Source organism: Cibotium barometz, chromosome 15 (genome assembly GCF_041138505.1).
Source record: "Cibotium barometz isolate CiBa-2024 chromosome 15, ASM4113850v1, whole genome shotgun sequence".
Taxonomy (NCBI): Eukaryota; Viridiplantae; Streptophyta; class Polypodiopsida; order Cyatheales; family Cibotiaceae; genus Cibotium; species Cibotium barometz.
Window position 1 is genome coordinate 36,483,177 of NC_141060.1, and position 24,161 is coordinate 36,507,337.

Below are 24,161 nucleotides of genomic sequence, written 5' to 3' on the forward strand. Positions count from 1 at the left end.
AAATGCAAGCAAAGGCCCAAATTTCCAAGGGATAAATTTGCCAAAGCAAATTGGAAATGAAAATGAAAGCTTACCAGGCAAAATTCAAACTCAATGCAGGAATTTCAGTCATGGGTGTCTAATTTTTGCACCAAGTAGGGGCGGATCCCTTGTCTGGAGTTCAACAAGATTGGGAGCATCTATCGCGAACACTTGAAGGGGGGCGGCTACTACGACGGGCGCTATTGGACCATGTGGAAGCTGCCCATGTTCGACTGCAAACTACCGCCGTCCTGACTTGTAGAACATAGCTATGCCAAAAGTTTACACTTTTGTCAAAATCGTTGTGTGCAAGAAGTGGTTTTCTGATGCAGCAGGTGGTTTTGACCCAAATGAAGGCTGAATCAGCTTGAATGGAGTCTCCCAAGGTTGGAGAAGCAGCGAGAGGGATGGGGGATCAGATTTGAATTCCCGCGATGAAACTTCGAGCAATGGCTGGAAACTCTAGAAAATGGCGATGGGTAGCCTCCTAGGAGTGATGATGACCAGCAAGAAGAGAAAGCGGAAGGGGCAGATCTGATGCAATGAAGTGATGGTAACCTGCTCTAATACCACTGTTGGGTGACGTGGACAACGGAAGCAACAGGAGACGGAGACAAGAAGCAAAGCGTACTGTAGAAGATGTATTGCTGAAGTGATAAAGAGTGCAAAAGATACACCTAATATGATGAACCCCTAACTGGGTGTCATATATGTACTAGGTGTCCCAATTGGAACTAGTACTAACTGTACCATAGGTCCTAACTGATAATATCTAGGCCTACAAGGCACATACCAAGGAATGAGTGACACCTATTTATAGCCCATAGAGTGGCTTACAATTTCTCTTTTGCTTTCTTGTATCCAGTCATTCTTCAGGGATTTCTCCTTGTAATGAGGTTGCCTCTTCTTAGCTTTGGTGCCTTTCTTCTGGCAAATTTTCCTGTTGAGTGGCTTTCTCTGTACCCAACTCAGCGGATGTAGGTGTATCTAATATGGTGGAATCCCAAAGAGGGGAAAGGTTTTTGAAAATTAATTGGGTTGGGCTTGGAGGTGGGGTTCGTTGATGTGTTTCCATTGCCGTGCCAATTGGAGGTGCTGATAAACTAAAGCTTGTTACTTCCCGCTGCCCCAGTACTTCCTGATAAGATGCTATCTCCTGGGCTAGCTCAGCCTCTAGTCTTTGTGTTTCCTCTATGACACTAGGCATTATTCCCCTCATCATGAGAGAGACATGGCTCTACAAGATTTCTCTATCACCTCATCTCTGATGTTGTCATATTCAGCCCCGTTTGGAGTTGTAAGAGCGTTTCTTCAACATGGCTTCTAGGGGGATCTTCTTGAAATTGTGAGAGTGTATTTTGAGAGGTGGTGGTGGTAACTGTAGAGCTTCCCGTATCAAGTCCTCTGAGAGTAATACGTGCTCTGTTGTTCCATTTGCTTTGGCCACATTTCCTCTCTTAGTGGCCTTGTCATAAGACTTGAGGTACTCCGCAGACAATTCTATATTCATGGTTCGGGGGAGACATTCTGCCATTCAATCTAGGCCAACTTTCTCTAGTTTGTCTTTGACTTCTAAATCCTCCAAGATCTACAAGCACTCTACGTTGTGGTACTGCAGAGCTATCTTTCCATAAGTACTCTGGACTTCCTTGCTTATGATGGAGCCATGGAATGTATGTGTGTATACTGACCCAAATAGCTTAATTTTGGGCCCCTTGTGGGTCTTTTCTTCCTGCTAATTGGTGATCTAGTTACACTGGCTTGTGTTACTCCCGAAGTCCCCACGGCTTCCAGGTCAAAGGTAGCTGAGTTCAACATCTGTAAGAATGAGAAGAAGGTCAGTCCAATGACTAGTGAGAGCATGTGTATATGCCTCGTTGTTTTCTTCTTCTTCCTTCTCTCTTTTTTTTTATAAAAGTGTGTATAAGGTTATATTTGATGAGAAGTGTGTTAGTGGTGTGAGTAAATAAGAAGGTATGAGTTTACAGGCAAGAAGGTGAACATCGTGAGAGTGCAGGTTTATGCATCATGAGATGGCAGGGTACAAAACCCGTGAGATGGGCTAAAACCGTGACATGGTTAAACCTGTGAGATAGGTTAAAACTATGAAATGGGTAAAAATCATGAGATGGTTTAACCTGTGAGACTGGTATTCAGTGAACTGGTTAAACCCGTGAGATGGGTAAAAACCGTGAAATGGTTGAACCCATGAGATAGGTTAAAACCATGAAATGAGTAAAAACATGAGATGGTTTAACCCGTGAGACTGTTATTCCATAGATGGGTAAAAACAAACGAGACGGGTAAACACCGTGATGAGATGGTTTGACCGGTGAATTAGTTGTTCCTCCATGAGGCTCCAGGGTATGAAACCCGTGAGCTAGGTAAAAGCTGTGAGATGGTTTAAAACCGTGAATTAGTTGCTCCATGAGACTTTAGGGTATGAAACCCATGAGATTGTTAATGCATGTACCCTGTTTTTGTGTATTTTTTGAGAGTTAATTGGTGAGTGTAGGTTTTTTTCGTGTTTAGGGAAAAGGAACAAAACACACGTAAACAGCAATCATACTTCGTGAAAATGTAGAATCATGAGAGTGTAGGGTGCGAGTTACAAATGTGATTGCAGGGTTTTGTGAGTTTATGAGAATGTAGGTTTATGAAGACAAGGGAAAGAAACACACATGCAATCAATAAAATTCGTGTACTTGTATGACTTAATCCTATCATGCAATTTTGATTACGTTCAAGAAGGAAAAAAATGAAAAAATGGAAAGAAAACATGAAGGCAAGGCACAAGCTCCCACCTTAACTCGGGGATATGTCGATTGCACAGGTAGATGATCAGCTAGAAATCGAGCACATGGAGATGCAAGCTCGAGAAATCACACGATATAGAATGGTGAATGCGGAATGCACAAGAACGGAAATAATTTTGATTTTATGGTGTGGTCATTGGACTGGGCGGCTGCCTTAATGGAGTATGTCACATGACCTCTCATGATTGGTTAAAGAAAAAGTGATCGTTTCATGCCGTGAACCATTTAGAACCAGTTCACGGTGTGAACTATTTGGACTGTTTCACAACGTGAACTATTTTGGAACCAGTGTAGCATTATATCATAGTCATGTGTGTGAAAACACTTAGGACTGTCAGGGCACTTTTTCCCTCAATAGGAGGTTTTTTCCCCCGTGCGTATGTACCCCCTCTTGTCTCCTCATTTTGGGGTGTACTTATCTTTTGTATCTAGCAAACATTTGTTGATTCTAATCTAGTGAGTTTGTATGATCTCAAGCTTCTCAATCTTGTGTGTGTGCATCGTTGCAACCCTAACCCTAATTCCAATAATTGGTATCAGAGCTAGCTTCCTTGACACTTGATCTAGTAGTCTACCTCCCTCCTCTTACGACCCTGTTTTTTTGTCTCCGATTGAGATACCCTCTTAGGAGAAGAAGGTATATACTGTAGTGTGTTGTATACAAAGTATACTAAATTTTTGGGGTCTGTGGTGCGATTCGGGCGTGTTTTGGGCACCGCAAGGTTTTTGCAGAGGTTCTGGAGAGGCATCATTTTGGATTGGTTTAGCTCGATTTTGGGTATTTGGGTTGTGCACAGCGGCGACAGTAAATATTTGGTGTAAAGCAACATCTACAGTGTCTTCAACAACATCGACCACCATCATACTTTCACCACTAGTAACACTCTATTATCTACTTTGTGTTATTTTTCATACACTTTGCAGGTGATTCAGATAGTTGGCAGCCATCTGGGGTTGCATTCAGTGAATACTTGAGTACGTACAGTGCATTGAAAGATTTTTCATTTGGTAGACAGTCATGGCTAGTAGTGGTGATGTATTCAACATGTTGTCTGCTGAGGACAAGCTTGATGGGACTAACTACCCATTGTGGTCCTATATGATGAGGCATGTACTGGTTGCTAAAGGCCTTTAGAAACTCATCTTGTTTCACAACTATCTATGCAACTAGGTGCTGCAAGTACATTTGAAGTAGAATCTGATACAGATGTGGCTCCTCCACATGCACACAAGTACCTCCCACTGCTGCTGCTGAAACGAGATGGGATGGAAGAGATGAACAGGCACATGCATTGCTTGCACTTTTTGGGAAGCCAAGCATTATTCCTCATATTCGTTCATGTAAGACTTCAAAACAGGCATGGGATGCACTTACTGCATTATACCAAGTGCACAATGAAGCACGTGTTACATATCTACGCAAATGGTTGGAGTTTGAACACATGAATGAGGAAGACTCAATGTACAGCTTCTTGACCAAGATCAAAGATTTTAAGGAGCAGCTCGCTAGTGTGGATGATATATATCCTGTTAGTACATTGGTGCGCATAGTTCTCAATAACACTATATTAGTGAATTTGGGAATTTCCCAATTCCCATTTTTGAATACTTAAAAAAGGGGACATGGATAACATGTTTGTAAGTTTCTCAAAACCCTATCATATGACCTATCGTTGGAAAGCGCTTGAAAAATGGAATCTAAAGAGCTATAAAGCGCTCATTTTGGATTAGTGGTGTTTAAGTTATGGTTAATCCAAACTTTTGACCACGTGTCCCAAACTTGTGGGAAATTCCCATATTCCCCAATATGGTGTTCAATGCATTGCCAGATTCTTATCAGAGTTTTGCCTCTACACTTGGACTCATGATGAAGGGAAATCCAAATACCCTTACATTTGATGAGTTGGTTTCAGTACTCTTGCAAGAAGAGTAGCCTAGGCAAAACAGATCTGTTATGCGAGTTGGTGACCAAGCTTTTGTTGCCAGTCAGAAAAGCTAAAGGTAAAGCTTCTTTGCATGGTGGATATAAGCCAAAATCAGAATCCTCAGGTAAGGATGCAGAGAAAGAAGGTGATAAGCCTAAAAAGAAGGGCAAGTGTCACTATTGTAGGAAACCAGGGTACTACATAAATGAGTGCAAGAAAAGGCTAGAGAGGAATCTGTAAGTTTTGCTATAGATGATTGGGCATGGACTGTACATTGCAGTTATGACCCTTCTGTTCATGATGTATGCATGTCATTGGGAAGAATTGGATGCTTGGTATTTTAAGAGTAGTGCCAGTAAGCACATTAATTCACAAAAAAATTATTCTCATCTCTGGAATCTATCCCAAGTGCAGGAACTGTCACATGTGCAAATGGTTCCTAATATCTTGTCAAAGGAGTTGGTAGAGTTGTACTCGCTGTGCTGCAAATGGGGGCGCATTTACTCTTTCTAAAGTTTTATATATGCCAGGCATTAAGCAGAACTTACTGTCAGTTTCAGCCTTAGCCTTGTCATGCTTGATGGTGAAATTTGTGGGTGAGATAAATATACAGTTCAGGATAGAAATGATGGTTATTCTATCATTACCTCTCAGCAGGTACCTTGTTTCATGGCCTATACAAGATGGATGTATTTGAGAAGTTGTAGCATGATGCTTGATCAATCTCTATGACTCGTGCTATAAGTGATGCAGAATTATGGCATCCACGATTTGGCCATCTGAATTATGGCAGTTTGTTACACCTTCAAAGGCATAATATGGTGTGAGTTGCCAACTCTTGAGACCCCTTCTAGACATGTATGTGAGGGGTGTATTCTTGGTATTCATTGGGCATCATTTTCAAAGGATGGATTTGTGAGAGCTGTTAAGAAATTATAGCTTATACATAGTGATGTATGTGGTTCTATGAGGACACCATCTATTGGGGAATATCTCTACTTCGTCACTTTTATTGATAATTACTCCAGATATAGCTGGGTGTATCCATTAAAGCAGAAGTCAAAGGTTTTTATGTGCTTTAGGCACTTTGTATCCATGGCTGAAAATGCATATGAATGTAAAGTTGGCACCCTTCGTTTTAGATTGAGAGGGGGGTATATGTCCAAGGAATTTCATGCATATATGGCTGAAAAAGGCATAAGGCATCAATGTACAGTGCCATACACACCTCAACAAAATGGTGTGGCTGAGAGGAAGACCAGGTCTCTCATGGAGGTGGCATGATGTATGGTGAAAGCCCAAGATTTACCTCATGGTTTTTGGTTAGAAGCAACTATGTGCGCAAACTATGTGTTGAACAAATGCCCTACCAAGTCCTTGCAGTCTAAAACGACTTATGAAGCTTGGCATGGCAAGAAGTCCTCTATGGCTCATTTGCATGTTTTTGGTTGTTTTTCTTATGCTCTTATGCCCTGAGAAACAACGCAGTAAGCTTGATGGATAAGGCAGTTAAATGTATATTTGTGGGATACAGTTCAGAAAGCAAGGGATATAAACTCTACCATCCAGCCTCAAAGTGGATTTTGGTAAGTAGAGATGTTCTTTTTGTCAAAAACTTAGTTCATCCCATGCTTTCATGCAAAAATCAACAGAATGTATGCTCAGAGAACATGTTCAATTCGCTCCTACCTTTGTTTAATGGAGGGTAGCCATATGTAGAGCGATTGAATGCTCAACCAAGTGCTAAAATTCAGCCTTTGGAGGTGCAAAATCAGCCTTTTGATGAGGCAATTATTGAGGATGTAGTGGATGAGGAGAGAGAAGCCATAGAAGAATCTAGACGTATGCCAAAATGTCTTGTGCATACATTAAGGGATAGCAAGTTGGAAGCCCCTTTACCTTAGCAGAACTCATGCAGGTTCTCATCATGCAAATTATTCTCATGTGGATCATGTTCTCATTTCTACTTTATGTAATGAGGAGGAACATGTTTCCTTTGAGGAAGCACAGGATGATGATCATTGGATGCATGCTATGCAGGATGAGTTTAACTCTATACTCAAGAATGACACCTCGTATTGACAGATCTACCTCATGGAAAGAAGGCCATTGGTACTAAATGGTTTTACAAGTTAAAACACAAAGCAGATGGTAGCATTGATCGCTTCAAAGCTAGACTTGTTGCAAAGGGGTATGCCCAGCAAAAGGGCATTGGTTATGATGAGACCTTTTTGGCCACATCTCGTATGACTACCATTAGGTGTCTCATTGCTTTGGTAGCACATCATGGGTGGAATGTACATTAGTTGGACATTAAGATTGCATTCTTGAATGGTGATTTACACATGAGGACGTGTATGTATCACAGACTCCTGGTTTTGCTCTATGAAAGGAGAAGAGTCTAAAGTATGAAAATTGAAAAAGGCTCTTTATGGCCTTAAGTAGGCTCCTAGAGCATGGTATGAGAAGATTCATGCATACTTGGTTGCAAATAATTTTTACAACAGTACAACAGGGAGTACCCTCTATATGAAGAAGAGTAACGACACATTTTTGGTCATCGTTCTATACGTTGATGACATGCTACAGGACCCAATATAGATCAGATTTTAGGCTTTAAGGCTAATTTACAGTCATCGTTTGAGATGTCAGATTTGGGGCCCTTGCATTATTATTTAGGGATTCAGCTTATGCAGTGCAATGATGGCATTTAAATATATACAGAACCTATTGAAGAGGTTTAATCTTGAAGACTGTAAACATATGGCTACACCTATGGAGACAGGTATGCGACTTAGTCTTCAAGATGCAGAAGACTCTTTTGATGCTAATTTGTATTAGCAGGCTATCGGATCCCTTCTTTATGTGTGCAACACGAGGCCAAATATATAGTATGCAGTCTCAAAATTAAGCATATTTATGCATGGCCCAGGTACAAAGCATTGTTAGGATGTTAAGCGAGTTTTTTACTATTTATAGGGCACTCAATATTTTGGATTATTTTATCCAAAGGGGGGTAAGTCACAGCTGCATGCTTTTAATGATTCAGATTGGGCTAGATGTTATGACACACGAGTGTCCACTAGTGGGTTTTACTTTTGCCTTGGTGATTCATGTATATCATAGCTCAGCAAGAAGTAGCCTACAGTGGCCACTTCTAGCTCTGAAGCTAAGTATAGGGTAGCTTTTATAGCTACAATTGAGTGTGTGTGGCTCAGACGTCTTATGGTTGATTTGGGTGTTGGACAGTCATCTAGCACTACAATCTTCACTAACAGCTAGAGTGCATTAGCAGTTGCAAGGAACCTAGTATTTCATGCTCACACTAAGCACATTGAGGTGCATTACCACTATGTCAGGGAAAGACTCTCTATGCAGCAGATTTCAGCTTGGTCTATATGCCTACACATGACAACATGGCAGATTTATTCATGAAGGGGTCCCCCGTTTCTAATTGCTTTTGTTTCAAGTTATTGTCAAACCAATGTTTTCTTCGTAATTTTTTGACCATAAGACCATGTGATGCAATTAGTTGGGTTTCATCAAGTTTCTCTATGTCAACTAGCCTTCTTTCAGCTAATGCATTCTTAATTAATCGTTCTTGCACCGCAATTCTCAAGCTTGGAACTAGGTACTCTATAGGCATTACCGCTTCAACACCATAATCTAGACGGAAGGGAGTATATCCGGTCTCTATCTTATACGATGTTTGATATGCCCATAGAGCTGTCGTTAGCTTATATTCCCAATCTGTTTGACTTGCTTCTAATGTTTTTGTGTCAAGATAGTACACAAAATCTTGTTTGTACTCTCCACTTGACCATTAGCCTGTGGATAATAAGGGGATGACTTTCGGTGGACTACAAGGAATCTAGCAAGTAAGTGATCAATCACCTCATTAACAAAGTGTGAACCACTATCACTGATGACTAATTCTAATGGGCAGCCAAATCTTGAAATGATTTTTTCATATAAGAACTTACCTGTTGTTTGTTCATCAGCTTGCTTAGAGGCACTGGCCTCTGCTCATTTCATGAAATAGTCTGTGTGGCCACAGGATCACATATCGAGCTTATGATGGATGCGCAGATGGACTAATAGGTCCAACAAAATCAATTTCCCATTTCTCAAAAGGTTGTCTTACAATAACATGGGTAAGTGGCATCTTGTCCCTTTGTTGTAGAATAGAAAATCACGAACACTGTTTGCATCTTTTAACAAACTCCATGGCGTCCCCGAATAACGTAGGCCACCATAGTCCTACTTGAAGCACCTTGCGAGCTATAATTTCCCCAAATGAAATTTCCTTCAGCCATCCCTAAGTGTTCTTCATCTAATATTGTGACAAATTTGTCTTCCCGCACACATCTTAAGACATTGTCTTCCCGCACACATCTCCTTAAGACATTGTCCTTACCTTGTTTGTAAAGTTCTCCAGCAATTAATTGATAAAGTGCAGCCAGCTTAACAAGCCAATGCATTTGATCTTTGTTCAAGGGTCGTTCTTGTGGGGGAAACCATAAGCTGGATAGCATCTAATAGCAAAGTTCAAGGCATCAATGTGCACATGAAATATAAGATCCCAGTTAGGTGGTCTCAAAATTGGCACACTGGCCAATGCTTGCTTCAATCTATCATATGCTTCCTGCATTCTTCAGTCCATTCAAAGATAATGAGTAGCTTATATAATGGTCTGGCAATTTTAGCATAAAATATTATGAAGCAACGATAATACACAACGTGGCCCATAAATCTCTGCACACCTTTGTAATTAGTGGGTGGGGGCAATTCTAAGATCAACCTAACTTTGCCTTCGTCAATGGAGATACCGTTCTTAGAGACAATGTGTCCCAATATCACACTGTATTTAACCCAAAATTGGCACTTTAAAGGGTTTAAGGATATACGATACAATCAACATCGATCAAAAATTTTTCTCAAGAAAGCCAAATGGTCTATGCATCGAGAGTGTACACACAGATCATCAATGAATACCTCCAACCACTTTTGCAAGTAGTCTTTGAAGGCTATTCACATTAATTGTTAGAATGTTGCTGGGAATTGGTGAGGCCAAAAGGCACGACTTTGTAAGCAAACGTCCCCCACAAGGAATTCAAAGCTATCTTATGCTGGTCTTCGGGTGCTATAGACACCTAATTGTAACTTGAAAATCTGTCTAAGAAGCTATAAGCTTCTTCACCAGCTACTCCCTCCAAAATGTGTTCCGTATAAGGCAATGGGTAATGGTCCTTCCTAGTAGCTGCATTGACCTTTTTGAGATCGACACAGACCCTAAGTTTCCCATTTTTCTTTGGCACTATTATGATTGGTGACAACGAATCCGTATGTTCTATCTCGCATGAGTTTATCAATTTCCTCCTTACAATTGCTACATATTTAGGATTCATCTGGTATGGTTTTTGTCTGGTTAGTCTTGATCCGTTCATGATTGGGATCGTGTGCTGCACCACTTCAAGTGATACACCCTTCATCTCTTTGTAGTTTCACGCAAAACAATCCTTAAACTCCTCCTTAAGGAGAGCTATGATGAATTGGGATTATAGCATGTGTCACCACTTTCATAATAATGCTCTAATTGATAAATTGGTATTTTGAGTTTGACATGGGACTATTAACGCTTAATCATTTTCACGTTCTCAAATTCACAACCCTTATTAATTATTCACTAGTTTTTGATTAATACACTATGGGTACATGAGTCTACATGGCTAGGTTTGACATGGGACTATTAACGCTTAATCATTTTCATGTTCTCAATTTCACAACCCTTATTGAATTTTACCATGGCACCCACATTTCCATGGTTAGGGTATGTACATTCATCCACTCATATACACGCATACACATGTGCATATACACACCATGTGCACATCTTGCACATATTAGTTTGTAAGAGTTAATCTCTAAAATTCTCAATAATTGTGCACATTAGGCATAATTTATTTCATTCTTAAGAATTCCATATTATCTAATCAAAGTCAAGCTCTGAGGTTCAAATATGCATATGTGCACCCCTCATGCACCTTTTTCACAAATATTTTATTCTAATTAACCAAATTCTCACTTCTATTTTCTAAAATTATTTTTTAATAATTTCAAGAACTTTATACTACCCCCAATTTTTTTTATTTGATAAAGTTTCTAGTAATACTTTTTCTCAACACCTGTTACACCTCCAGGTTTTACTATGGTTGCATGTGGCGAGTACACATCTTTGATGAACATTACAGCTTTGATACATGGGAAGGGCATTATCTCTTTGACTAGAAGATCCCCACTGTCTTGCTATGCATGTGGTGGACCCCTCACATTAAGGTTGAGTGTCCAAATAGGATATATAAGCATGCACCAATGGCTAAAAACCATGTTTCTTTGGATAGATTCTCCACATTTTCTCAAAGGCTATCCCTACCATACTACTCCATTGATAAAAGAAGTGGGCATTGTTGGGGTTCATCAACACAAACACGAATACAACAAGCACACACAATTTCTCAACAAGAAACATGTTGATTAGGCGAAAACAGAAATTCAGACACAACAGAAACTGAATATACAGAAGACAGAAATCTGACAGAGCAAGGTCACAACAAGAGATATGAACACCCTGAAATCTGCTTCATTCCCCTCCCTGTATTTATCATTTGATTTAATGGTGAGAGTGTTTGTATTAAAAAACTAAGGGAATCTAGTGGATGTGCACTCCTTAGCCACACCCAAGCTAAGCAAGCCACTCGTTTCATGAATGAGCTACCACCAGATTTACCTAATTTGAGATGAGAAGACCATAGGATAGACATTATTCCTGGTAGCATCCCACCTTGTAGAGCTCCTTATAGGGGGTAAAAATTTTTAGAGCAAAAAGAGATCTAAGATATACTAGAGGACTTACTTGATAGAAAAATTATCAAGCCTAGTAGTTCACCATACGAAGCACCCGTTCTCCTTATCAAAAAGAAGAATGGAATATTTTGCATGTGTATAAACTACTGAGCTTTGAATAAGAATACTGTCAAGAATAGGTATCCTATACCCTGTGTAGATGATCTCTTAGACAAGTTGAAATGCGGTATTTTCCAAGATTGACCTTAAATAAGGTTATCATCAAGTTAGAATGGTTGAAGAGGATTTTTACAAGACTGCCTTTCGCATGCAAATGGGTTATTATGAGTTTTTAGTAATGCCATTTGGACTTACTAATGCTTCGACTACATTTAGTCGTATGATGAACCGTATATTCTTGAAGTATCAGAATTTTGTGGGTGTCTTCTTTGATGATATTTTAGTCTTTAACAAAGATCAAGACGAACACAAACATCATTTAGAGAAAGTGTTCAACTTTTTGAAGGAGAATCAACTTTATGCCAATCTAGACAAGGGTGATTTCTTTTAAAGAGAGATTGAATACCTTGGGCACATTATGTTTGCTGACGAAATTCGTGTTGACCCTAAGAAGATAGAGACCATTAGAACTTGGACAAGACCAAAGGATATTCATGAATTAAGATCTTTTCTTGGATTGTGTTCATATCATAGGAGATTTGTGAAAAAGTTTGCTTAGAAAGCCCATTACTTAACTGAACTCTTGAAAAAGGCGAAGGTTTTTCATTGGACTGACATGTACGAGAAATCTTTTAATGCTCTTAAGTATGCTTTTACACATGCACCTGTATTGACACTACCTGATTTTCTTAGACCATTCTTTATAGTAGTCACTCATGGTTAGTGGATATGGAATTGGTGCTGTACTTATGCAAGGCAATCATCCCATTGCCTTCAAGAGTAGGAAATTGAAACCGTCTGAGATTAATTATAGCACTTAGACAAAGAACTGATTGTTGTCATGCATACATTAAAAATTTGGAAGCATTATCTCATGGGTTCATAATTTATTATTAAAACTGATCATCAACAAAGCATCAAACACTTGCTTTCACAATCTTTGATTTTGGATAGACATATTAAGTGGGCATCTTTTATTCAAAGTTTTCAGCTAGCTATTCAATACACTCGTGGATGCAAAAATGTTGTTGCTAATGCTTTGATTAGGAGACCTAGCATTAATAACATATCTTTTATTGAGGGTATTTTATTTGATAACATGAAAGGAAACTATGAAAATGATTCTGATTTTCTAATGCATATAAAAAATGAAGGATAATGATTGTTTTCGCATTTAGATTACTCACATAATGATGGATTTCTGTTCTTTCAAAAGAAATTGTGCATCACTCAACCATTTAGGCGAGTCATCATTGCAGAATCTCATGAACCTTCTTATGTTGGACATAGAGGTGTCTCTTCTACTTTTCAAATTGTTGTTAGTGATTTGTTTTGGCCTAGCATGCATCGTGACATTGCAAAGTTTATTTTTAAATGTGTTATATGTCAAAAGATAAAAAGTCATAAAGGAAAGACATTTGAATTGCTTATGCCTTTACCCATTCCCAATGAACCTTGGGAACAAATAAGCATGGATTTCATTTTTGATTTTCCTTTGACTGCTAGCAAGAATGACATCATTAAACAACTCTTTGTGCATCATGGATTACCTAAGATTATTGTCTCTGATAGAGATAGAAAGTTGTGGCATAAGAGTCAAGTACCACACGTTGATATCAGAGGAAGCAGCAAAAAAATAAAGGACACTTTGAAAATGAAACTATGATGGTAGAAGAAGTGTAGAGACTGGAGCATGAGTATGAAGTTCTCAAGATCGAATCACACGGGGATAATGCACACGTGGGAAAATATGATGTGCATGTGAAAGACGAACCATGTTGTACATGTCTAGATTTTGCAAATAGAGAATCTAAGAAGAAGCGTATATTGTATGCAAGCACTTGTACTTCATTTATTTGCATATGCTAGGCTTGTGCTAGAATGAGAATATGTTCATCCCACCAACCTATCCTATCGGACTGGGAGCTTTATAATGCCTTGTCTCGTAAGAGAACCTACCCTAATTTAGACAATTGAATGCATGGAATATCACTTGTCCTCCTGTAGTATTTTGGGACTTTTGTAACCTTAAAGCACACAACCCCTTATTTGAAGTTGTATGTATTTTTTAAAAAACAATACATTCTCGCTCTTCCCCAAAAGTACAAAAGATTCCTTTATTATTGACATTAAAAAAGACAAAATGTGTTTTTATTTTGTTTGTTGCAAAAGTAGAGTACATCTCTTCCACTACTATAAATATAGAGATAAGCTCCATAACACTTTGTTAATCACCATTGCCACTAAGCCTTGTTAGTAGAGTACACCACCCTAAACCCTCCTTCATATTGTTTGTGATTCATCAAATATTAGCATTGAAGTTGTTGCTACGCGTATGTGGAGGTCAAGCAAAAGACCATGGATGGTGCACAAGCATGCAAAGGTCTCACATCCTTTCCACTTCCTGGTAATGATTAGGCTTAATTGTGATATGGAGAGCCCATGGTTTTATTGATGAATCGTCTAAGCGTGTCTTGCTAGAGGAAGTCCAGAAGGATATGAACACTATTTGCTTACTTTGTGCCTTCACCCCGGAGGACCAGCGAGGCCCATAGTAGTAAATATGATGGTTTTCAGATTTCTGTATTTGGAAGTTGAATGAACTTGGTTTTATTTTCACTTTGAAGTAATAACCTCGATGGAGAGGATGCGATGTTGTCATGTTTTTCTCTTTTTCACTCCCTCTGGCTCTCTCTTGCCCTCTTCCTCTCAAATAATTATGTTATGAATCTCTCTCTCTCTCTCTCTCTCTCTCTCTCTTGATGGAGGGGGGAAGGAATCGTTTTAGAATCTACTCGCCCGATTCCAAAAAGCGCTCGCTTTCTAGAAAATGCTCACCATAAAAAATTCCCCTATAAGACATGCAAGCTCTCTCACACACTCTCACACTCTCTGTAATACTGCACACACTCTCTGTAACTGCACACATACTTAAGAGATAAGGTAGAGTAGAGAAGATAGTGTCCATTCTCATTAGAGAAGTTTTCCTTAGCTCGGTCATCCCTTGATTACATCGTTATGAGCACATTAGAGCAAAAGAAGTCAAAATTTCAAAGAAACCCAAATGAATAGATTTGTTGATACCAATCACTTGCAATGACTCTGGCTTTGTAAAAAATGTGTCAAAGAAACCTGTCAAAGTCGTCTCAGTAGCTAGGAATTTAGGGAGCAAAAGGAGCCATCTAGGAGTCTATATGAAAGTTGTAAATAGATACCCAATGTTTGCTATTTAAAAAAAAAAAGGTTTAAGAGATGTTAACTAGAGGTGAATAAGCCACTCATGCAACTTCAATGCGCTCACTTCTATGCAAATAGCAAAACCAAGAAGCTTAAATTAACAATAAAACCTACTATACATTTAAAAAAATATATTAAGACATGAATTTGTTAAATTATTTTGTGATTACTTCTTTTCTTGCTTGCCTAGTAACTCCTTTGGAACCTGTATAGGAGGAAAAAAACATTCCTTTGGGCATCGTTGAGCTTAAATACAGAGATTGCTCCTCTAGAAACACGAATTAATGTCCTAATAGGCAAAGCAAGGAGGTTTCTGCCCTAATTAGGAAGATTACTGAACATGCTACTTCCCTAAGCGGGTAGATTAATGCCCATTTACTACCCTAAATTTGAGAGGTCACTGCCACCATAAGGTTACAGGATAGATTGACGTATGCTTCGGACTTTGATCGGCCCGGTTCCCATGGCAAGACTCAGAATTCTAGGGTTTTTCTAGTGTCAAGGGTTTTGGTGGGTGAGGTAACCTTTTATGGAGTTGTGCAGATAAGATATTCGAGAATCCAGAGCTATGGTGGTGCAGGAGCTATGGTGGAAATGCACAGTGGATCCATTGCAGGCTTTTCGCAATAAATACACACAGGAATTTCAGTCTTCAAACTCTCTGTGTTTCCAGATAAACAGGCACCATGCAGATTTTGCAGCTGAAGCCTTGCACGTTGAAGGAGCTTCATGCGTGGAGAGCACACTCAGGTTTTCCTTTAGTGGTGGAAATTCTCATGTTCCTCACACTTGTGTGCTGCTGCCTGTCATTACTTAAGCTTACAAGTTAGCCATGGATTTTAATATACTTCTCCTCCTTGCAGAGCGACACAGAATGGTGGTTTTGTTGGACCTTCGGCAGCACAGAATGGTGGCTTCATGGCGCATCCCATGCCTGTGAACATTTCTTGTGACAAAAGCAACATGATTGAGGCGCTTCCCCTGGCCTTGACACATGTGGATTTGCAAGAATTTTGCATGCCCAAACACACATTGCACGATCTTCTAAATAGCTGCATCATGGAAGAGGATCTGGTGGCAGGAAGGCGGGTCCATCAACATGTGGTTGAAAGCGGACATGAGTCGGACTCTTCTCTTGGGAGCCACCTGATTCGCATGTTTACTCTGTTCGACTGCGTGCTGCAAGCGAAGCAAATATTTTGCAAGCTACCTGAGCCCAGTTTGTTTGCCTGGGGCGCATTATTGTCAGCACATTCAAGCGTTGGAGAGAATGAAGAAGTACTCAAACTATACCAAGAACTGGTACTTTCAGGTGTGAGGCCAGATGGCCATGTTTTTGGCACCATCCTGAGAGCATGTTCCAATATTGCAGCCTTAGAACAAGGCAAGTTGATTCATGCACATTTAGTTGAAAGTGGATATCAGTACAATATTTTTGTTGCCAGCAACCTTATACATATGTATGCCAAATGTGGGAATCTGAAGGATGCATCTATTGTGTTTGCCAGGTTGCCCAGGCTTGATGCTGTCATATGGAGTGCCTTGATTGCAGGTTTTGCCCAGCATGATTATGGTCATGAAGCTCTCCGTCTTTTCAATGATATGATACATGAGGGCTTGAAACCTGACCAGGTCACGTTCATTGGCACCTTGAAAGCATGTGCCAGTGCAGCAGATCTAGATGAGGGTTGGCGGATTCATGCTCTCATAATTGAAGAGGGGATGGAACCAGATGCCTTCACTGCCAGCACTCTTGTTGACATGTATGCCAAATGCGGGAGCCTTGACAGTGCACATGTTGCATTCAACAGGCTGCCAAAGCAGAATATTGTAATATGGAGTGCTTTGATTGCAGGCTGTGTGCACCACGAGCATGGTGTAGAAGCTCTCCAACTTTATAGGCAAATGCAGCAGGAGGGCCTGCAACCTGTCCCCTTTATATTTTCCTGTATTTTGAAAGCGTGTTCTATGACGGCAACCCTAGAGCTGGGCAGAGAAACACATGTCCTGATCATTGAAAGGGGTTTTGAAGGAGATCTATATGTTGGCAGCACCCTCACTGACATGTATGCCAAGTTTGGGAGTATTGAAGATGCACGTAATGTGCTTTGCAGACTGCAATTACGAGACATTGTGACATGGAGTACACTGATTGCAGGGTATGCTCAGCATGGGTATAGCAATGAAGCTCTTCAACTCTTCACACAAATGCAGCAGGAAGGGATCCGGCCAAACTCAGTCACCTTTGCATGCATCTTGAAAGCATGTTCCTGCATTGCGGACCTTGAAAATGGAAGGCTCTTCCATGCTCAAGTCATAGAAAGTGGTTTTGCATCAGACACATTTGTGGGCATTTCTCTTATTGACATGTATGCTAAATGTGGATGCCTGCCAGATGCCTGCTCTGTTTTCAACATGTTGTCAAGTCGGGATGTTGTTGCGTGGAGTGCTTTGATCACAGGGTATGTTCAGCATGAGCATGGCCATGAGGCACTCCGACTATTTCAACAAATGCAAGAGGAGGGTAAAGAGCTGGATCCTACTGCGTATGTTTCTACTTTGAAAGCATGTTCCAGTGTAGCAGCATTGGGACAAGGCAGGCAGGTTCATGCCAACATAATTGAAAGGGGATTCGAGTTAGATGCCTTTATAGGAAGCACTCTCATTGATATGTATTCCAGCTGTGGAAGCTTCGAGGATGCTTGTAGAGTATTTTACATCATGCCTTGGCAAACTGCGGTGACTTGGAATGCAATGATTGCTTGCTGCGCTCAATACAGTGATTATTTTTCAGCAATCAAATACTTCCAGGACTTGCAGCAAACAGGACTTAAGCCAGATAGTATTACTTTTCTTTGCCTTTTTTCGGCATGTGGTCATGTGGGCTTAGTAGATGAAGGTTGTTTACTTTTTAGATCGATGAGAGACAAAAATGGTATCATACCTAGCCTTGAACATCTTAATTCTATAGTCGACCTCCTTGGCCATGCAGGATGCTTGACTCAGGCAGAAGATTTACTTGAAACAATCCCATTTCAAGGGAATGTTGTGGGGTGGATGACATTGCTAAATGCATGCAGAACATACGTTGATGCCAAACTGGGGAAAAGATGCTTTGATTTCATAGTCTCCGTGGATTGTGAGAAGGTTGCTGCTTATGTGCTGATGTCGTACATCTATACACGTGCTGGTATGCATGAGGAGGCAGTGATAGTTGAAGGCCTGAGAAAATGCACTAATCGGTGGAAGAAGCCAGCAAAGTGTTTTATTGAGATTAACAATCAGGTGCATTATTTCACCGTGGGTGACGAAAAGCACCCACAAATTGATGCTATATATGAAAAGCTCTATGCACTCAGCAAGGAGTTGAAGGAAGAAGGATATAAGCCACGGTTAGATTTGATACTGGACTCCTATTCTAGTGAAAACAAGGAAGACCTTTTGTGCGGACATTGTGAGAAACTGGCTGTAGCTTTTGGGCTCGTTTGTACACCCCACGGGGCGACGATCCGGGTAACTAAGAATCTGAGGGTGTGTGCTGACTGCCATATGGCCATAAAATTGATATCCAAGCTTGAAAAACGAGAGATTATAGTAAGGGATACATACTGTATACATCGCTTCCAAGATGGAGCATGCTGTTGTAGAGAGGACCATGAAACTTAGAAGGTTTGAAGGCTTGAGATCTCACTTTCCTGGATTGCATCAGAACGTATTCAAAGTGTTGACAATAAACAAGGTAAGACAGCTTGGATTGAATATACTAAGCTTATCGTTGAAGCTACAATAACCAAAAATACTATACAAACAAAATGCATGACTCGTGGATCCCAATTTTCCAAATCACAAAAAAAAAGTACAAGTGCCTAAGAATGCATCTTACACTTTTATGTGCAAGTTGTTTCACATATAACCAGCAGCAGCAAGAACAATCCACAGATCATGAGTACTAAAACAATGGAAAAAACTTGCTTTCGGGCCTATTAAAATATCACTTTCAAGAGTAAAAAGTCTACTTGCTAGAGCCCTTGGGTACAAGCAAAACTGTGTAAGTGACGAAATGGATAGATTACATACAACATCTAAGTACCAAATCCAAGTTTTTGACATATCAAATCCTAACTTTTGCATAATTATGCACTAACTAAACACATGATCATTAAATAAGCGTTACAAAGACATAGCAAATAGCTATGTACTTATCTAACATTATATCCTCATTTCATTATCACATTGGAATGTTCCTTTGCCAATGGGGTGAAGGAAGAGCTCTCTTCTCGCCTAATCAAGATTCATCTTCGTAGTGGTTCTCTATCATAAAAGGTGGGGGAAGCTGAAGCTAATGGAAGAGAGAAACCTACAAGCAAACCTATTCAAGCAAGTATCCATTTGGTATGCATGAATCTAATAGCATACAAGCAAGCAAGAGTATAGAAGAGAAGAGCTCACATGTATTCTATTCTAAGGAAATGATTGTGTATTGTTTAATGTCAAAAATGATTTATATACAAGTAACTAGTTTTCATACTATGGCGACGAAACTTAAAAGTGCTCCAACCTCTATTACTAAGCAAGTATGTATACAAAGATCCTTAGATATTTTCTTTTTGACATTAAGCTCAAGATATGTTCCAACACGGTCTTACAAAAGGTAAGTGCCTATTCGAGCAGCAGGTAAGATAGTAAAGCACCTTATGATAGGTCGGGCAAGTGAAACTATGCTAACATGTAGAATGGTTAATATACCACTCTTCCTAATAGTGACTGATCCTTGCATTACCTAAGCCGGTGTGGTGAAGTTGCTATCGAGGTGGAAAGGTGTGGATGGTCAAGGATATGTCATGAAGTTGGCATGCGAGGTCAAGTGATATAATTCGGGCTGATTTGTAGCCGGATGAAGGGCATATTTGGTGAGAAGGTTTGGGTAGCCCTTGTAGTAGTAGGTAGCTTGTCAAGGCGGCATGAAAGGTATAGGCAATGTAAACACTCTTCATGTAAGGCCTCCTTTTGTTGTGGGAATGATTGGACCCTTGAAAATTAGATAGTTGGTAGAAGTTACCCACACCCGTGTGATTGGTGGAATGAGCACCAAGAACACCATGGAATGATTTGGCGGTCAATATCTTCTTGGCATGACATGATATTATACTCGGAGCATATAGCATTATTCCTAGAGCTTGGGCTTCTTTGTGGCAAATGCGTTAGAGCCAAGGTGAGGCTGTATTGGAGTTGAATTAAAGTCAAAGCACAGGTTGTATACATTGAAGCTCTTTACAGATACCTGTAAGGTCGAGGGTTCTCCAAGCAATGGGTCATACCATGGATGAGGCTTACACCTGCCCATGGTCCCCCATCCAAAGATGTACCTAAGGAGTTTTTCGTTGACTAGGTTAGTTGCAAGTGTATATGTGCATATATATCGTGAGGTGCAAGACGTGAAAAGAAATGTGATGCTTGTATTGATATATGCAGGTGACGTACATGGGCAATGGGCAAAAGGCGTGCATGACTTGGAGGTGAAACTCCTTTTGGTGGAAACTCCAACACAATGTTTTCTTTGATATTTATTTGTCTACTTTCTTCAACTCTCATACATGGTTTGAGATAGCGAATTGAGTGTTGATGTGTAACGAGGCTGGCTGATAAGGCGGGTGTAAATTGTTAAATTTGCAGCAATGTGATGAGCTATGGTGGATCAAATGCTAGAACCAACATCATTAACAAAGAGATTAGACGATAATTAAAACGTGATTAGTGAGCAATTAACTGATAGCTTAATGTAGGCATGGGTGGGTAATCAAAAACCAGCAAATTCTCATTAGGCCAATGCCTCAATTTATAGGGTTTACATCCAAGCATCTAATCCCACTGATTTGTCCTTGATTCACTCCACCTCTTTGCTTGATTCTCTCCACCTCTTCCTAGAATATCTCCACACCTCCTAAATCTCCTCATGCCACCCTTTATTCTATCCTAGTAGATACTTCTCACCTTTTCACAGGTTCTCTCACATTTACAGATTCTCTTTTATAGCCTCTTGCCAAGGGCTTGTTCCCGCACACACCCTATTCACTTGTATATTTCAACACCTCCCCTAAAGTGAATACTCCTAGCACACCTGGACCCTATACCAAGTTTCCCTCTTACTTGAAAGTGAATACTCCTAGCACACCTGGACCTTATACCAAGTTTCCCTCTTACTTGATAGTCCACGACCAGTGCCTCAAGTCCCTAAACTCATAGTCCTTGACACTCTCTCTCTATGTGTCCAAGGCTACTATACAAGTGCCCGCGACCTTGACTAAAGTGCTCACATATACATCTACCACATGGCCAACATCATCGGTGGCTCAGAGGTGGTTTTACTCTGTTGGGGTAATTAAATGTATGCATGTGCCTATCTCAATGAGTTTGGGATAGGTGTGAAAGCATTACGGCTTATCACATGTGGGTTCTCCGCCCGAGCACTGCAATGCTCAAAGTGGTATCCGGTGGATTCTAGATAGGATGAGGTACATACATGGGTTTAGGTCATCATCCCATACATGCGTGTCCAAAAATGAAGGTAGTTCCACCCAACCTTTACGCTCAAATGGACTTGGTTCATGCACATGCGCTATATGGTTACACATGCATGGGCATGTTAGATATAGCTAGTTGCAGTTGGTTTACACTCTAATTTATCATTGAGGGGGAGTTTTGACAATGGAAATGCTAACTTTTTGGGTGTGAGATTTGAATGTTAATTTGGTTGGAGAGATTGTATGCACACACCCAAGTTTACATTGAGGAGGGGTGTAAAAATGGACTTGAGTATGTGAACGCATCCTAGAGGTGTTAGATATTCTCTTCAGTGTGTGGATGGATAAGAGTGCCACATAGGTGGACACATGTATGGATATTTGGGCTAAAGGAGGCTATCTATATTAGAAGCTTTTCATTGTATGGTTCATAACATATGCAATAGAGTATTGTTGAGTGTGCTACTCTCTCTCTCTCTAGCAATGGCCACCTTAACCTTATGCTTAATCTTTTTTCTACCACCATGATCAATCCCATATTAGGATTCTTAACATCTCGTATGCCCTTTAAATTTCTTCTACGTAAATTTTTGAAACACCCCCTCCTATGGAGAAAATTTTCTCACAGATACACACCACACACACACACACAAAAAAAAAGGGTTGTGTATGCCACATTGGCAACCCAGTTGTGACCACAATGCCACACGGCACTGGTTGGGTGTGCCACATCATCATAAAAGACCTTGAAAAAATTTAGGGTTTCTTGTGCCATATGGCAATGCAGGCCCAGAGAGCCTCAACATCACCTAGAAAAAAACTTGAAAAAAATTATTACATGTGCCACATGGCAATACAAGACACGATGCAATGTCATCACTATAAGAAAATCTTCAAAAAAAGAGATTGCATGTGCCACATGGTAATGAAAACCCATGGTGCCACATGGCATCAAGTGCCATGTCAGCACTCAAAAAATCTTGAAAAATAAAACATTATGATTACGTGTGCCATGAGGCAACGCAGGCCAACGACAACACGTGTCACTAAGGTAGTACCACGTCATTACTCAAAAAATATTTTTAAAAAAAAGAGAATCATGTGTCAACATAGGCCTATGATGCCATGTGGCACTGTGTGCCACATCATCACCCAAAAAAACTTAGGAAAAAAAAGGAAAAAAGATTACTTGTGCCACATGGCAACGCAAGTCCACAATACCACATGGCATTGGGTGCCAAGTCATTAACAAAGGGTTACATGTACCATGTAGCAATGCAAGCCCAAGGTGCCACGTGGCATGAGTGCCATGTCATTAAAAAATCTTGAAAAATCATTATTATTACTTTATTTCAGAGGAAAGAGAGAGAAGGAGAGAGAGAGAGAGAGAGAGAGAGAGAGAGAGAGAGAGAGAGAGAGAGAGAGAGAGAGAGAGAGAGAGAGCATGAAAACTCCCTCGAGAAGAGAACCTAATCAGGGAAAAGAGCCGGCATTGGTGATCTTTTTGAGCCTTGGGGTTGCTCAATGGTGGGTGGTGCCACAGAAGTGTTTGAACAGCACTCTTCGGGGTTTGGTACCATGGGTGGCTCTTCTTTGATGGGAACATGGATGGGTAAGGCTATTGCACCATGACAAGGTACTGCCTCTTAATGCTTGTGTCCACGAAGGACTCCAACTTCCTAGAAGGTGGTGTCGACACATGAGTATCACCTCTTATTACTTGGCATCCACTAACTCAGGACTCCGACTTCCTGGAAGGTGGTGTTGGCACATGAGTCAAGGTGGAACCCACTCATCTCCATTTCTCCTAAAGCTTTGGTATCGTCTTTTAATCTCTACTCTACCTTTGGTTTTGCATTTAATGGAGTGGTTGCGTCAAAGGTTTGTGGTGCGAGTTTTCTTAATTGCATAACCCAAATGTAGGGATTCCTTTCGTTACAAGCCTTTGTCTTGGAGATTAGGGTGCAATGTGCAAGGTTTTTAGGATCCAAACGGAAGGGTTTTTGTCTTAGGATCCTTGAGCTTCTAACATTTTGATGGGGATCCAATGGGGCTCAGGGTTTGGGTAAAACTTTGCTCTATGGGACTTTCACTTGGTAGATCTATGTTCATGGGTAGGCTCTAGCTAAATGGGCTACCTGTTTCCTTAGCTTACCCTTCTTGGTGACCTTCTTGAAGGGTTATTGAGATTTAGGTTTGGGGGGTGTTCTTCATCTTTGTCAATGAGGTTTTGGATCTCCTTAGTGGTTTTAGGGGGTGGTCGATGTGGTGAGGTTGTTGAATGTTAGGGGTTACATGAGGTGATGGCTTATAAGTGATGGTGGGAAGTGATAGGTGAGGGTGCCCTCATCCACCAAGGTGCTAACCATTCCAAGGGAAAGATTGACGAGTGTTGCGGTCCTTTTTTGCCAACTTACTATCCATCCCCTCCTAGGAATGATGCTCTCTTTCATTGTACCTGCAAGGGTCACATAAAACTTTCAACATATAGATTTAGTTCCAGTGCAAAATTTAGTTTCAAAACAACCGATGGTCATATATTTCAAATTGTTTATATGCAACTGAAGCCGATAAAAGCTAAGAATCAACTGGCCTATACATCTCTCTCCAAGGCACAA

At 40.4% G+C, this 24,161-nt stretch overlaps 1 protein-coding gene across 2 annotated transcripts in view; it reads left to right on the forward strand.

Annotated features, from left to right (window-relative positions):
- The window catches only part of LOC147631242 (putative pentatricopeptide repeat-containing protein At3g15130), a 249,721-nt gene extending 230,939 nt beyond the window's left edge, over positions 1-18,782 (forward strand). Inside the window, exons 2-3 of one of the 2 annotated variants that reach the window (XM_086809584.1) lie at positions 15,436-15,772; positions 15,886-18,782. In XM_086809584.1, coding sequence (XP_086665710.1) covers positions 15,591-15,772; positions 15,886-18,688 — 2,985 coding nt within the window. In that variant the 5' untranslated portion in view covers positions 15,436-15,590 and the 3' untranslated portion in view covers positions 18,689-18,782. Of the gene's footprint in view, positions 1-15,184; positions 15,773-15,885 lie in introns of those variants that run through there. The other variant, XM_086809583.1, reaches the window with a different exon arrangement.
- Positions 18,783-24,161: the final 5,379 nt, after the last annotated feature.